Source organism: Dermacentor albipictus, chromosome 3 (assembly GCF_038994185.2).
Source record: "Dermacentor albipictus isolate Rhodes 1998 colony chromosome 3, USDA_Dalb.pri_finalv2, whole genome shotgun sequence".
Classification (NCBI taxonomy): domain Eukaryota; kingdom Metazoa; phylum Arthropoda; class Arachnida; order Ixodida; family Ixodidae; genus Dermacentor; species Dermacentor albipictus.
Genome location: NC_091823.1, coordinates 139,585,678 through 139,603,141, shown reverse-complemented (window position 1 = coordinate 139,603,141; position 17,464 = coordinate 139,585,678). Strand labels below are relative to the sequence as shown.

The 17,464-nt window shown below is 44.3% G+C and overlaps 1 protein-coding gene across 7 annotated transcripts in view; it reads right to left on the bottom strand.

Annotated features, from left to right (window-relative positions):
- Nucleotides 1-17,464, bottom strand: part of LOC135917712 (uncharacterized) — a 147,292-nt gene that overhangs the window by 76,659 nt on the left and 53,169 nt on the right. For 6 of the 7 annotated variants that reach the window (XM_065451273.2, XM_065451278.2, XM_070536096.1 and 3 more), the window contains 2 exons: nucleotides 3,658-4,092; nucleotides 237-459 (listed from right to left, as the gene is read on the bottom strand). In XM_065451273.2, coding sequence (XP_065307345.1) covers nucleotides 237-459; nucleotides 3,658-4,092 — 658 coding nt within the window. Of the gene's footprint in view, nucleotides 1-236; nucleotides 460-3,657; nucleotides 4,093-9,053; nucleotides 12,243-17,464 lie in introns of those variants that run through there. The other variant, XM_065451279.2, reaches the window with a different exon arrangement.

The following is a 17,464-nucleotide window of genomic DNA, read 5'->3' as shown; positions in this document are numbered from 1 at the left end:
TTAACATTACTTTAGAAAAAAAGTGCGGGCCTAATAAATATCTGATTCAGACACTCCGTATGTTTGAGCTTTTTTTAAACAATGCAATCTAAAAAAATATATGTACGAGGTTTCCCGTGTACAATTATTTCTCCTTGCCTATTTATTTAATTGGAACCTTACGAGTTTAAGATCTATCTAAACCTAACAGGCTGCAACTCTTCTATAGTAATCGCCATCGATGTAAATGCACTTACTCCTGCGCGATGCCGATTCCAAATTGAGAGTACTTGGCCTGCTTAGACGTATCTAGGAAGTACTGGAAGTCTTCCTTGTAGGGTGGTGCCAATGTGTCATCGCCCTTGTACACCGAGTGGAACGTGATTATGGTGCAGAGTCCGTCGGGGGGAAACGTGTACTTTGACTTCTTGAAACCAGCCCCTAGTGTGCACAGCAGGGATCCCTTCGGCAGCGGTGCCTCTGCAAACAAAGCAAACACGTGATTGCGGGAATGCGCGCAGTACCACAATTAGCTGGCACATGCCATACTCCACACTCTACGCACGCGCACCACGCGCTGAAACTCGTTTCTACGCTTTAATATGCGTGACGGTAGCGCTGCCAAGCAGCTGAGGCTTATAGAAGACTAAGCAGTACAGACAGCTGTACCTGTCGGTTTTGGCTTTGAGGGTCGGCACACGCCCAACTGCACGTGAACAATGCAGGTCAGTAAAAAACGCCCCTTCCGCAGCCTCCTGCCGGCGAGCCTGTCAACCAGGGCCGCGGCCGCTACACCGCTTAGGCTTGGTGCGGACTGGCGTACTGCCTCGCCAGCTAGACTAGGCTCTCCCCGTCGTTTGCGATCCGAGTGCAGATTGCTGCAGCATAGGGACGCCATTGCTTTATTTCTCCTTCCAGACTCCGGTATCTAAGTGTGCCGATGACGCCTTTACTTCGGTCTGACAACGCGCCGCGGTGGCTTAGCGGATATGGCGCAGCGCTTAAGCACGATGTCGCGGTATCATGTCCCGCTAGCGGCGGACGCATTTCGACTGGGGCGGAATGCAAAAACGCCCGTGTCCTATTCAGTGAGGGCACGGTAAAAAATTAAAAATTAAATTAGGAGGTTTTACGTACAAAAACCACTTTCTGATTTTGAGGCACGCCGTAGTGGGGGACCACTACGGCGTGCACCTGGGTTCTTTAACGACCTGGGTTCTTCGACCACCTGGGTTTCTTTAACGTGCACCTACTAAGCACACGGGTGTTTTCGCATTTCTCCGCATCGAAATGCGGCCGCCGTGGCCGGAATACGAGCCCGCGGCCTCGTGCTCAGCAGCATAACACCATAGCCACTGAGCAACCACGGCGGATGGGCACGGTAAAGGACACCTTGGTGGTCAAAATTGGTGAAATCGTGGTTTGAGCACGCAAAACCAAACAAGTCTACTTTTGCGTGGGAGCACCTTTACCTTACGAGGAGATCAAGAGCTTGTTATAATGAACAAAGTGCAGATAATATTATGCAGCGACATCGAAATATGTACCGCACAATTTCATGGAAAAAAGAAACAGTCTGAAGACACGTAGCGCGCGCTCGCGGGAGCACGACTGTATGCTGGGGTGCTCATGATCTTGGCACGCTTGATACACGAGGCGCGTGTAAGAGCTCCTGTAAAGCTCTCACCTAAAACCCTGCCTACAGGGTCCTCGAGGTATATTCAGTAATAGGCGCTTAAGGGCGAGCTGGCTCGTGCAGGAGAGCATAGCTGCGGTCCGGGATTGTTTAGGGTGATTCAGTATACGTCGGAGACAAAAAAGTTGAGGAATCAAAGTTGTGTCAATGAAAAATTAAATATTAAAGAATGTGGTTATACGACACACTTGCATTTCAATGCTTTTTTCAGAAGCCCCTTTTCTCAAGTCAACGTCATTAGAAGACGAAAATGCAGAGTCGTGCAATAGCGAGTGCAGAAAGACTGAGCTATGCATGCGGTGGCAAACGTTTGTAGAACCCTTATTTCTGGGCAAATGTGAATGCTGCCAGATATACGAGCTGTTTCAGCGAATACACTCAAACATCTTTAAATGTGTCCTGTGGCAGATATAACAATTATAGTTCATGAGCTGGTGTACTCGAAGCAGCGGACACTACTTGCACAAAGAATGCACATAAAAAATGGGCTAATTATTCAAAATTAACTAATTAAGTATTAACTAATTACACTATGACCTTTATTGTGGTTTACAAATTCTAGCCGTGGAGTTCGCAAGGCCGATCCATTTGGAATGAAATTTCAAGTTGACACCAGTTTCGAACTTAGCGGACAAATGCATTGGCGCTCCAGTTAACTTGTTAACAAAATGTCGTCTCATGCACCGAAGCACACAAGTAACTGGAACGCCAATGTTCGGAACTTATATCTCGAAACTGGTGCCGTCCTGAGTATTTGCTCCAAGTTGAACCGCCTTGCGAAGTCACTGCTAGAATTTGTTAATTGCAATATTGGTCGTAAGATAATTAGTTAGAAAGTTAATTAGTGAATTCTTGTTAATCAGTGGATTTTGCATTTCAGTTTTTGTGTAAGTAGTGTCCGTGGCTTCAAGTAGACCTGCTCATGAAATAGAATTGAGCTATCTGCCACAGGCAACCCTTAAAGAATGTTGAAAGTGTTCGCTGAAACACGCTGTATGCAAACTGAATACCTGTTGAACAAATACAGACTTGCGTAACATTCATATACCACGTACGCAAGGTATTTGAGGCGATGAATTTGAATCGCCATAGACTATAATATTGTGGTTTCATCTGTCTAGGTGCTGAACATCGTCAACGCCAATCCGTCTGTGACCTATCTAGCACATTTATTCCAGGCTGCCAACTTTCAGTCTCACACTAGAGATGAAGCACATTTCCGTAGTCGCCTTGCAAGGAGACCCCAGTCACTAGGAGAGATCACCATGCTCTTGAATGTTGCAAAATTGTTTATGTTCTGGGCGAGACAAGAGTTCGTGGTCAATTATCATTGTGACGAAGACAACCCAAGCGCTGCCAGTGGTAATACGCGATTGAGACTGTGGTTGGGTTTCTCCAGCACCTGGAGGTCACGATGTGTGAGAACCCTCAAAAGCCGATTATAGTCCCTGCTCATCACTGCAATGCATGCCTGCGCATGCATTGCAGGCATTGTGGGTACCCGCAGAATGCCTGCTTGCAAACATCAGCGACCGCGCAACCCTGAATATGGCATCCTGGTTCCGAATACCTTAACCTGTGTGCCGGTATGTATTGCGGGCGTTACTGATAGAATGACTAACAGCCACTCAACGATAAAAACTTGTAGACGCCTGCTGCTGTGGAAGCACTACCTTACAAGAACACGCAATATTTCATCCGAGTACATGGACATTACCGAAGCCGAATTCAAACTATGCGCTGCGAGCTGCAGCCACTACTTTACCAAGTTCGCACAAATGAAAAGTTCTCCTATTTATATTCGAGCACGGAACACTGCTATTCCATCCACAGATCGGCCATCCGTTCGGCCTTAATGTTTTAGCACCTCTGCGAAAAATTCAATTTTTTGAACGTTCCCCAGTGTATATAGTGCTCTTCGAAATGCGTTGCAATGCTAAAGGAGGACGTCTGCCTGGGATAATTGGCGCAAATAAACTTACGAGTTGTCGGGCCTGGTCTCGTTGTTTGGCCGGCAGTGGGTGGTTTAGGGACTACAGTAGTTGTCGATGGTGCCCTCATTGGTGTCGGTGGTTTCCTAGCTGGGGTGGGTGGTATCACATCTGCTGGTGTCGGTGGCGCCACAGCTGCTGGCTTCGGTGTTGTTGCAAGCACTGGCTTCCTTGTTGTCGCAAGCACTGGCCTCGGTGTTGTCGCAACTACTGGTGTCGGTGGCGCCGCAGCTGTAGTCTTCGGTGTTGTCGCGACCACTCGTGTCCGTGGTGCCACAGCTGCTGGCTTCGGTGTTGTCGCAAGCACTGGCTTCGGTGTTGTAGCCACCGCTGGTGTCGGTGCTGCCGCAACAGCTGTTTGAGGCACGAATGTGCTGCGCAAAGGCACCACTACAGGGGGCGTCATCCCAGAAGTTTGTGTGGAGCCTGAAATAGTTGTGTAATTCGATGTCAGTGCGGGAATGATTGCGCATACGAAATCGTGCGATAGCATTGCAGTGGACAATGCGCGTTACAACGTTTTGTTATCACACTACTAACGTTGACAAAACATGTGTTGACGTAATCTAAGGCCTACTTAGAAGCACATATTGAAATACGATTTTTTTTTCTCTTCGCGGTACACTTTTATCATCACAATGAGCGGACGCCGAAAAAAAAATGCTCCTCACCACTAGGACGAATGCATTGTACAGAGAAAAATAGAGAACGCCAACATCAATGAATTTTTATTACAACGGTTTAAAAGTCCCTCAAACCGACTTACTTTCATAAGTCAAAACACAAGCGATGTCAATACAATATAAAGCATGGGTGTAACAAGACACTTCTACTGATACATACTAGAATCAGTAGGCCAATAATACAACTATTTCAACAAATATATAAGGAAATGGCTACAACACTGATCAGGTAGAGCAAGTCGATGAACTATACTAAACATTTTCAAACACGTAAAGGTGTGTAATCAGGATGCCCCTTCGGATTTGTTCCGCAATACTTTTTTTGCATTGAGAATATTAAGGTACCTAGGTGAACAATGTGTATGATGGGTACTGTTGGGGACATGTAGTGCGACAAAAAAGGTTAGAACCATTGGATAGCATGTCGGATTTGGCAAGCAGGTATGCGAGTTTTGTTTGAACAAGGACAAGAGTTTGCCATTTATATCGAGATCTGCGGTTTTGTACACGCTCAACAACTTGTAGGGATGCAACCTGAGTGACACTGAGGATATAAGAAGCAGTGAAGTACGGGGTGGTGTACTGGATAGCCTGCGCGCACACGGACCTCTTAAGAGCAAGGGCTAAAATATTCACAGTTCCGTCACATAGGCGACCATCGATTGCGCTAGCAAGTCAGTAGATAGCTGTACGAAGTAATGATACTAGTTTCGTCAGCCGTATAAACTTGTGAACATTCGCTTACTTACTACATTAACAAAGATAGAATGTGTAAGCGTGACTCAGTGAAGACACAGATAGAAACACACACAGAGAGACAGCGCTGTCTTTGTTTGTCAGCTTCTTTCTGCGTACTTGTTCAGTCGCGCGGATGGCGTAACTAACAAGGCACTTAGAAACCTCGACGAAACCTCAATCGAAACCCTCACAGAGGAAATCAACAAAATCTGGAGGAATGGAGCACTACCAGAAGACTGGAAAACGGCCCTTATCGTGCTCATCCCAAAGCCTGGCATGGCACCCAACATCAATAACCTCAGACCTATCTCGCTGACGTCTTGCGTCGGCAAAGTAGCCGAGCACGTGGTCCTAAACAGGCTCTCGAAACATCTCGAAGATAAAGATGTCTACCCCACAGCAATGATCGACTTTAGACCCGGGCTATCCACCCAAGACGCCATGAAGCTCCTCAAGCATCAGATCATTGACGCAGACACGAGAGACGCGAGAGTAATCGTAGGGCTAGACCTCGAAAAGGCATTCGATAATTTATCACATGACTACATACTCGACACGATCTCCAACCTCGACCTCGGCACGAGACTCTACGCTTATACAAAATCGTTCCTGAGCGACAGAACGGCCACCCTCCGTCTAGGGGAAATCAAGTCCCAGAAATACAAACTTGGAGGCAGGGGCACCCCGCAAGGTTCTGTCATCTCTCCGACGCTTTTTAACCTTGGGCTAGCCGGCCTAGGCAAGAAACTGAATCAAATCGAGAACGTCAGATACACAATATACGCCGATGACGTAACGCTCTGGGTCCCCGGAGGTAGCCTGGGATCAATTGAAAGCGCTCTGCAGGAAGCGATTGACGTGATCGAGGAATACCTCGCTGCTACCGGCCTTTGATGTTCGCCTGCGAAGTCGGAGCTCCTCTTCTACAAACCATCGAGGAGCGGTCCCAAACCAAAGAACAAATCAGAGACACACACGTCATTACTCTAAGAACAAAAGACGGAGGAACCATTCCACACGTCAGCAAAATCAGAGTCCTTGGGATATTCATTGAGAGCAACGGCTCTAACGCCGCTACAATGGAGAAGATCGTGACAAATTCGAACAATGCCTTGAATCTCATACGACCCGTAGCCAACAGACAACACGGCCTTAAGGAAGAAAATCTCCTCAAGCTAACACACGCCTTTGCGCTATGCCACTTCACCTACGAGGCGGCCATGCACAGATGGAAGGTAGCGGAGAAGGACAAACTCAATGTACAACTGAGGAAGCTAGTCAAACTAGCGCTGGCCAAGAACACCGAGACAGAGCTCCTGCTGCAACTGGGGGTACACAACACACTTGAAAAAATCGCCGAAGCTCAAGGACGGGCTCAATGGACAAGACTCTCTGGAACCAAACCGGGTAGAGAAATCCTAGCCAAACTAGGTCATAACACCGCAGTAATCGAGAATCTATATCAAAGCGTTCCGACGGACACACGCAACTCCTACACAGTTCGCCCACTGCCGCGGAACATGAACCCCGCGCACCATCAACCCAGAAGGCTGGCACGCGGATCGTTCATCCTGCGTGAAATACGTGATAAGAAGATCCTAGCCTGTTTCGTTGACGCGGCACAGTACCCAACCAGGAAGGCCTTCCTTGCCACCACGATCAATAAGCAAGGTCAAGTGAGAAACGCTCTCACAGTCAAGACACACAAGTCCGAGATAGCAGAACAGGTTGCCATCGCACTCGCGCTCACAGACCCGACCACCACCCACGTCTACAGCGATTCACGCTCGGCCGTCAAAGCCTTTCAGAACGGAGCAGTTCCAAGACAAGCACTACAAATAATTAATGGATCCGCACCGCTGCAGCATCACACCATCTGCTGGTTCCCGGCACACCTCGGAGAGATCGAGGACGCCCCTCACAATCTCAGTGAGATGGCTCACAGGAGCGCGCGAGACCTAACCTTCCGCGACGCCACCTATTCTGGTCGTGACCATCCCAGCGAGAATCGGGACCCTCCCTCCGCATATAACGAGATCATAAAGCACTTTCATCTAGACCGCAGAATATACAGCACACCTCCCAATAAGCTCACCAGGCCTCAAGCCCCGACGTTCAGAATGCTTCAAACAAACATGTACCCCACGCAGAACAGACTACATCACTACATGCCTGACCTATACAAAACATCATATTGCGAAAATTGCCATAGCACACTAGAAGTACATCACTTGCTCTGGCCGTGTGATTCGACCCACGCAAACAAGGATCAAGACTCCGCCAGGCTACAAGACGCATTACGCAGCACGGACCTGGCGGAGCAGCTCTGGGCCGTCCACCGAGCCCACGATGTGGCCAGGGAGTTACAACTCCCGGTCCCAACGTGGGAGTAGCCCGCTCTATGGGACCTTGCGCCCCGTAGCTCGCAGGACCTTTCTATAATGTTACACCATCCATCCACACATTCTATCATGGGCGGAAACCAATTAGCCCGCGAACGCGTTTAACTAAATTAACGAGCATGGCGTCACGCGCGCACAGGTAACCTTAAACGCAACTCCCTCGATGAGCGCGTGAAGTTGCTGTAAAAATTCTGGAGTGAGGGATCAGGGCAGCAGCAATCGAATTGATCTTCAGGCATCTCTCACTTCAGAGTGAACGAAACGTCGAAAGCAAAACGCATACGAAGCGGCCGGCACTACGCGCATTGTGCAAACGTCGCGGATCCCTTTGAAGATGAGGCCCGCGTGGGCGCGCACTTTGGCCACGTCGCAGATTGGTTTCGAGACACACGAGGACCGGCTACCCGTCCCTACGGCGTCCGCCAAATGCGTCCACTACACCGTCCGCCATTCGCGTGACCAACGCCGTAGTAGACGCCGCAGTTGTCTCCGCTTTGTACGGAGCGGCGGGCGACGGGGACACCCAAGCACCCTAGCAGCCGCCGTAAAAGAACGCCCCACCTCCCTCGCGTGACCACACATCCGGGCAAGCATTGAGCCGAGTTCCTCGCACGCGCACGCGAGATTGAGCCGCGTTCGCAGGCTCACCCTCACATGCTTTCACTCATAGGGTACCTCACGGCGAAAGCGACGCCGACAGCGATGACGATGGCAAAAATGCGTCTGCAGTGCCCATGTAATTGCTATTGGAATAAAAATTCCTGAAAGCTTGATATTCCATCATGAATATGCTGAATGTGACTGCTGCAGTGTGAGAGGATAATTATGAGTGAAAAAATTGTTCGTTGTGTGCGAGAAGACCCAAATATGCCACGCAGCTCGTATGTGAAACAGCAAAAGAAGCAATATGATATATCAGTACACGTAATATGATAAACAATAATTTAGGAAGGTGGACGAAAATTTTATAAAAAATAATTTTTCATCCATGCCCCCCTCCCCCCCGCCTACGATAGCAAGATGGTATAAAATGAACGAGCCTTTCGGAAAACGAAAGGCTCGTTCAGAAGTGTGAAGAACTGGAGCAATACCAGCGCCTCAATAATGTGGAAATAAAAGGAGCACTAGCGGGAGAAGATCCAGTGAACACAATAAAAAAAATTGGGAAAAGCGTGGGTGAGATTGCCGAAGAAGCCGATCTTGATACGTGTCACTGGGTACGTGGCTCGCAGCAGGGTGCACAGACCATTATTGCTCGTTTTGTGCGACGGAGCAAACGCAACGCTTTCTTGTCTAAATGCAGAAAACAAAGGATAGACAGTTCAGTGCTTGGAAGTACGGCGAAGACGCCTGTTTACGTAAACGAGAATCTCACGCAAGCTAATAAGGCGCTGCTTTCAGCCGCAATCCAAAAAAAGAAAGCTGCAAACTGGAAATTTGTCTGGACAAACGGCGGGAAAATTTTGGCAAGAAGGGATGAAGGCTCGCCTGTGATCCGTGTCGCCACACAAGCAGATCTGAGTAAGATATCTGCTGATACGGCTGCGCATTCATAGCGGCTTACCTTCGAGCGTAGCGTCATCTGAACATTTTTGACCCTCATTCTTGTCATGGCCGTGCTAGAAGATGAGATAAATTATTACACGATTGATGCTTTTAATTCTAAATTCTCTCTCTCCAAAAATAATTTTTGCTTTCTGCATATCAATAGCAGGAGCATCAGCAATAAAGTTGATGACATTACCCACTTTCTAGGCTCCTGTACTGTATCATTCGACGTGATAATGTTCACAGAGACTTGGATTCATGGAAATGAAGTACCGTGTCTACCTGGGTACCATTCTGAGCATTTGTGCCGTAGCGTAAGGAAGGGAGGGGGCCTTGCTATATATTTTAAGGACACACTTGCACGTGAGAAGCTGCCTCACCTATCCGTCATTAATGACGATGTGGAATGTTTAGCCTTACTCGTTGGCAAGATACTAACAGTAGTTGTCTATAGGCCACCGTTAGGAAAAAAAGAACATTTTCTTCATTTCTTTGAGACACTGTTATGTGACAATGCTTTCAATAGGGGCACATTTGTCATTATGGGAGACATAAATATTGACCTGAAATCCTCAGACCCGTACTCTAGAGAATTTACGACCCTGTTGTCAACGTATGCCTGTCAAAATTATATAGATATACCCACTAGAATCACAACACACAGTGCTACGTTATTGGATGTCTGTATAACAAACCTCAGTGCAGATTATATAAAACCGGGTGTTTTTTCTTCCGATATTAGCGACCATCTGCCACTCTTTCTTCTAACTACTCGATATAAAAATGAGGCTGATGAGCAGGTATCATTTCTACGAAACTTCAGTGAAAGCTCACGCGAGGCATTCGTTAACCTAGTTCAAGAGCAGGACTGGAGCGTTATATTAGAGCAGAGCGATGTCGACATTGCATATGATATGTTTTTTCACATGGTCTATAGCTGTTTTGATAAAGCATTTCCATTCAAGAGAATCGTGGTGCGTAGAAATAAAAAATATAGAAAACCTTGGATAAACAAAAATCTATATCAACGTATAAAGGATAAGAATAAATTATACCACGAATTCCTTGGCTGCCGGGATCCTGAAGTGTTTCGTAGATACAAAAAAATCCGAAATTCTCTGAACAATGATTTAAGAAAAGCTAAAAATAATTACTACACAGCAAAATTTGAGAACATTTATGACAACCCTAAGAAGGTGTGGGAAATGGTAAATGCATTAACAAATAGAAAAAAACAGTTTGGTGATATAAATGAAATGACTATAAATGGTAGAACGACTTGTGGTCAGGATCTGGCTAACTCAATGAATGCCCACTTCATAAATGCAGGATGTTATGAAGAGCCTAATGCCACTGATTGTGAGACTAATATTACAGCTATACCCATGTTAGAACAAACAATATTCATGCAACCAACATCTCCTACCGAAGTGGAAGCGTCCATAAGGCTGCTGAAAAGTAACGTCGCCCCTGGAATTGACGAAATTGGCTCCAAAGAATTAAAACAAATATCTCACTTTGTTTCGGGGACAATTGCTCACATTATTAATCTCATGCTAACAACCGGTGTTTTCCCACATAAACTTAAGATAGCACGAGTAAGAGCTATATTTAAAGGAGGTGATAGAAATAATTTATCAAATTACCGACCAATATCGGTGCTCCCCATTTTGTCCAAAATCTTTGAAAGTGTGATTAACCAACGGCTAATTTCTTTTTTTGACAAACACAAAATCTTGTCTAGTAGCCAATATGGATTTCAAAAAAATAGATCAACCGAAGAAGCGTTGTGCTATATTAAAGATAGCATACTTACTAACATTGACAGTAAAAAGTTAACACTTGGTTTATTTCTCGACTTAAAGAAAGCATTTGATTCAATAAAATACGATATCCTACTGCACAAACTGTCTAGATATGGTGTGCGGGGAGTTGTATTAGAGCTCGTTAAAAACTACTTAAGTGACCGCTATCAGATCGTGCAAATAAAAGATGCCACATCATCACAGCTAAAGTTAACACAAGGCGTTCCACAGGGGTCAATATTAGGACCGTTTTTATTTCTTGTTTACGTTAATGACATTGTAACTATACCCAACTCTCCTGAACTCATTATGTATGCCGATGATACTAATATCTTTTTTACTTCCACAGATTTAACAGATTTAGAAAGAAGGGCCAACACTTATATTACATCCCTCGCGGCCTGGTTCCGGGAAAATAGGCTGCAGCTTAACACAACAAAAACAAAGTACATAATATTTCGTGCACTTAACAAACCACTAAGTAGAGAAATAGTTTTAACTTTTGAAGGGCAACAGATAACCAGGGTTAAAGAGCAAAAGTTTCTTGGTGTTTGGTTCCAAGAGCACCTTTCATGGAATGTACACATTAATAATTTAACTACCGAACTCTCCCGATCTGTTGGATGCTTGTATAAAATTGCACACTTAATACCTATTTGGCTGAAACAAAATCTGTATACTTCACTGTTCTACTCCAGATTATCGTACGGCATATTGGTATGGGGTACCACAACAAAAGCTAACTACAACAGGCTCATTATTCTACAAAAGAAAATATTGCGCATTTACGAAAACTATCAGGGACCATGTCATGAACTAAGCACATTACCATTATTTTTTAAATACCGAATGCTTAAAGCTAACGACGTTTACGATTTTAAACTACTGCAGTATATATATAAAAATGCACTCCATATACATGATAACATTAATGAAGCTCCTTACGATATGAGACTAAAAAGAAAACGGACCCTAAACACAAGGACCAAGTATGGTGAACAAACAACCAGGTACCAAGTACTAACAATCCTAAATAAGCTAGAAGATAACATTGATTTCAGTATGACAAGAAACGCCTTCAAAAACCATGTGAAAGAATTTTTACTAACACAGTGTTTGAGAGAGTGATTATTGCTACATAACTATATTATACCCCCTTTTTTTCTGTTTTTTCTGTTTTACGTGGATACGTACATGTTCATGGTTACTTTAGTGTACTATGGTAATTTACCTGTATACCCTTTACGTTATTGACTGTGAACTATATATTACTATCTATATTATCTATATTAGTAAACAAACTGTAACCCAAAATTTTTTTTTGTTATTTCTGTTCTCAGTTTGTGTAAACTCGTGTATAATGTGTTAAAGTGTGTAACGTTGTGTGTGTCCGCTCACTGCCAATGAACTACCAGTAAATAATGTATAATAAAAGCTTATATTGGGGGTACAGGGGCCCCTGTCAGGCGCTGTGCGCCTTTTGCCCCTGCACCTTTCTTGAAAGTGTATTCAAGATGAAATAAACATTCATTCTTCATTCATTCATAAATCCCAGTTAAAAAACACAACAGTAAATATCAGTCTGTCGTATATTGGGACGTTATGTTGTCTTTTGTTTGTTGTCTGACGTTCATGATCAATATTTATTTCAAAAATCAACAGAGAGCTATCTAGGAATACGTAATCTTCTTAGTGTAAAAATAAAATAAATATGGAAAGTAAAATATACGTAAACCTCAGCCGGGGATTCCAAGTTTCGCCCTAACGCTTGTGACCCAATATTATATCAGTCCACCACGCTGAACGTCGGTAAACTTGTACATTTTGACCATGTCAATAGCAAGCATCTCTCTCCGCGCTGGTGTTTACATTTGTATGTTGAGAGCGAAGGTGGGCTTTCACTCCACCACATCAACTGGTGCCTCTATAAAAGAGCAAAAGTGTGGTTAACATCGAGAAATACTCCGTGAAGTTCTTAACATCGATTTTCCGATTCATATCAGTCAAGGAATTCAGGAAAAGACACCAATGACCGGGGACGCTTTAAGGGTTGTTAGAGCTAATTCCAACAGCTATCTCTCGCTATTTGCACCTTTGAGCGTGCATATAATTTTTGGCTTCACTGCAGAATAGCTACATAAACATTCTTGGGTAACTGCTCATTTACACAGCCTACCCGTTTTTCACAGTAGCGCCTGTAGGTAGCGTAGGTAGCTCGAGTGTTTCATCTGTACCCGCGTGAGAGAGATTATCACACAACTCTGTAGACCCAAAACACCCGAAACCCAAAACATTTTCCGCCTGGCAAAAGCTCACATAAATTTGTGGGAAATTAACTATTGTGTCAGCCTAACAGTCCGTGCAAGTGCACGAGCCTGTGCATAAGATCTTACAAAATAAAACAAAATGGAGACGATGCCGTAGCCATAGATGCGTACATTACGATCAGCGTCCGATTTTGAGGAAGCCTGCAGGGATATGCTGGTTCCTCGTCATCGCCGAAGAATTACGACAATTGGCTACTGTGATTTTAATACCAGTGTCGGTGCTATCAACATTGCCTGATTCAGAGAACGCACTACTGAAAATCGCACAGGAAAAAAGTACAATGTACACCCCTATGTAAAACGTCTGAACTTTTATAGTTGCGATAGAAAGTGGCACATTTCTAACGCCGCGACAGAGTGTCTGTCGTCGCTACAGAAACATCCCATTGAAATGTCGGACTCGCTGTCACAATACGAAGCTGTTGCGACCTCAGAGCAATTGATGCTACAGAACATTTCTATTGCGACTTTCGAGCTTTTAGTCACCGAGACAGAATGTTCGTCTTTCTCCGTCACCGACGTATGGCGATGCAGAAAGAGCATGGCGTATGGCAGAGAAAAAAATTTGCGGTCACTTTGTCTCCTGCTGTTTTTTTTTATTTTTTTGCAACCGCGTTTCTGCTGCTTTCTTTTCAGCAGTGTTTTGGTTTCAATTGCTATTCACGCTCCGGATGGTGATCATGGTTATCATGGGTAATGGTGTCTGTATTGTGACCAAGCTGGACTGACTTCGAACGAGACAAAGACGGAACGGCCGATTTGGCGCTTTGTGAAGCTTCAAGACAGAGTACTACTGAGAAGTTTGTGATGTAAACCCGCAAGAGCAGGACAGAAATTGTGGGAGCGGAGTTATGTTTGCATTGAAGGACATTATGCCGAAGCGTTCTCTTGTGAAGTTGCCTCCGCGCTGTCAATAAAACGCACCCGATGAGTGCAAGTATGACTGCTTTTACTTAAACCACTCGTACTGAAGGCAACAGCGTATTTGAAGCATACAATTTAAGGTAGCACAAGTCTGTGCGACACAAATTGTTATTGCTTCATCTTGGTATAAGCAGAAATGCACAAAATACCGCATGCGCCTCTTTGCGATTATCCCATAATAAATATTTTCTTAGAGGAGAAGCAATTATCATACACGTGCGGCAGAACGCACATGGTAGAGCTCTTATAGATCGTGCAGCTGATGAAAACAATCGTTTCTGTTTCTTGTAACTAGTTTTAGAAGCGGAGGGTACTATTCGGTTTGTTGAATTTGTAGCATCTGGTCAATGAATAAGCACTAATGCCTGCGTTTCCTGTGCTATCCTCATTTTACGTACACGCTACGCAAAGTCTAATTCTTCTGAAAATTCAGTGGTCAGCAGTTGATTACCACCTTTAGTGTTTTTTTGTCTTGCGTATTTTGAATTTGCTGTGTTACAGCCTGTGGAAGCACGTTTTGTTAACTTTGTTCTCAAGTTCAAGCAACTGTCACATTTTTTAGTTGCGGTGTACTTCTTGGTTTCGATTGCTTAGGAACCTGAAACACGAGCGTCATCTAGATAAAATTTGTGTCATTCTTTTGCATGATGTCAGCCTTGTAAAGACTAGCTGATGAAAAAAATATTCTCCCGTGCTGGAAAATAGTGCTTGTGGCGGATCTGAATGTATCGTTAATTAGTGTCCCTGACTTTCGGAATTGCACCATCTCGCTTCCCCGAAAAAGAAAACCTAGCGTCTGCAGTATAACTTAACTGATCTGGCTGGTGATTAGTCTTTGTTTGTTTTCATATACGTTTAATTATATCATGTTGACTTCTCGCCACATTATTGAATTGCATTATTTCATCGCATTGAAAAATATGGCGAAATGAACGCCTTGTTTTCCAGAACCATAAACATGAAACCGCTATGTAATTGCGCAAAAAAAGGCGTTCAGCTTTTATTCTTCTTCGACAGATATACCAAATTCTTGTTTTGGAGAGCATGATCATCAATATGATATGTGAAGTCATCCGCTGCCCATAATGTGTAACTGTAGAGACGTGAGCTTTCTTAAGGCCCACAATTTGTAATGCAGTCATTTGGTAGAATTTCTAGTCAGAAATTTAAGCAGTTTGTGTGGTATCCTGAAGTTACTTTAGCATGAACAAGTGTATGTACATTATGAAGCACATACTTTTCTTAGTTGATCTCAGTTTATTGCAATAATTATACTAATGCACTCTTTACTGTATTTCTCAACATCACCCATTTCGCAGTTTGCATCATCGTTTGACCTGTAGTGGGATCCGAGTAGACAAGCCGCTACATTGCATTTTGTTGCTTGGACCATTGCTGAACATCTGCAAGCCCCATAGAAGCGAACAGCCATCTGTTTTAAATGAAATGAACTCATTGTTCCGACCTTCATAAGTCATCTAAGCTGAAGCTACAACCAGAGAAGAAATAGAATATTTCCTGCAAACATTTACTGCTGCATAACATCGGGAGCTTACACCCGAGCGGTGACGGTCTAGAATATGGATGGTTTTATGTGCTGCATAGAATAACTTCGTCAGTTGCACTACTGCCTGCGTTTGTAGGATCCGAGTGGATGGCGTTTTGGTAATCTTATCCGAACAGAAAAATCCTAAAATAACGGTAATTTATTGTTTTACAAATTGACACTCACATTTAGCAGAAAATATTAAGTTCACGTGCAGCTTCAATAAATATGGACGAAAAAGAGAAACTTGGAGAAGAAATAAAATGGTGTCAGCTACAAGGTCAAGGTAAATTGGTGCAGTCAAAATTCATTTGTTCGTCATGTTTGAGCTGTTAGGGTGTCGGAAAACGGGCAAAGATCTCAGCCCGATTAGTGCAACAAAGGCTGCAGTGAATCAGGACGTAAAGGCTGGAGCTCTTCGCCACTCGTACAACAATGCAAGCGTAGCACATACAGCACACTTGAAAAGACAGTTGTTGTGTGCGCATTTGTTGGCAGCCTGGTTCCTGCAAAAGAGAAGAGGCTAGTGAAAACATGCAGTTATGTTCAGGCAGATCAAATTTATCTTAAGTACTTTGCCGTTCCAAACCAAACGTCCCAAACATTGCACTCGACCTTTTCCGATTCCATTAAAAAAATTGTGGTGAATCATTTTACTACTTTATTTGTTCTTGTGAACTACTTTTGCAAGAAAAACATTTTTGCTGCCTCTTACAGTGCTACGAATGTGGCGGTGGTGGGTGAAACCTAGATTGCGAAAAAACCCACAAATATACAAAACTACACAGAAGACCTTACAACTCTCCTCGCTTCTATAACAGGAATCGTGCCTGCTTAATCCCGCCTATTAATGGCCGCTACCTTTTTCCCACAGTGTGATTGTGGTGGAACAATACCGTGATTATGCGATGAGTTTACCAACTTTTAGAAAATTCTAGAAGTTTTGTATACACAACTTAAGGGACTGACTGTATAGTTGGTAGTAAAGTCCTCGAAAAATGTAGTGAACAAAATAGGCGAGTAGTTTCGAACTGAATGGGGCGCAAACATAAAAAAGAAAATGAAACGGCTCGCGTACAGGCATACATAAATTGGCGATGCGTTGCAATTAAAATTTATGGTTCGATACATTTGGAAGGACGCACAGAATAGCTTTCATTCTATTTTTCAATATGTTCGATGGGAGTACTTCTTGCTTTAGGTGAGAAAAATAAATACTTGTTGGGCGTCCACCTTGTGCAAATAAGCGCCAGCCCGCAAGTCCGCTTCATTGTGCCGCGCGCTTCTCCGGGGAAAAGGAAAAATATAGCGGCCTCACAGCTAAGATGGTATGCTGATTTGTGTTCTCAGCTGATGGCTTTTTGATAATACTAATCCTACATGCATTCTTCGGGTTAGCATGGCGCCGCCGATGAAGTAGGTGCCAGAAAAAAAAAAGTTAGATAGTTGGCTTAGAAAGATATTGTCATAGCAAAAGTGTATGTGAAACACCGAGCCATCTATAGTCAATGCTTTCAGACTGCTTCTACATCGCTTCTTGACCCGCGTGGTTCGTGCTACGGAGGCGAATGTCTCTTTGGTTTCTTCAGCCCAGCTTCTGCACAGGTGAACTTTGCTCTAGAGGTCGCATCGCTGTCACAGCCGGTGAGATGCACGGTTCGTCTTTCCGTCGCATCTCCTGGTGGCACGTAGCACAAATATTGCGAATGGTGCGAGTACAACACTGTGTTGTCATATTTTACACGGAACGCCTGTGCTCTTATAAAGGCAACAGCTTGGTCTGTACAACTAAATGTGGAAGTGTTCAGGCCTACCAGGTAGTGTT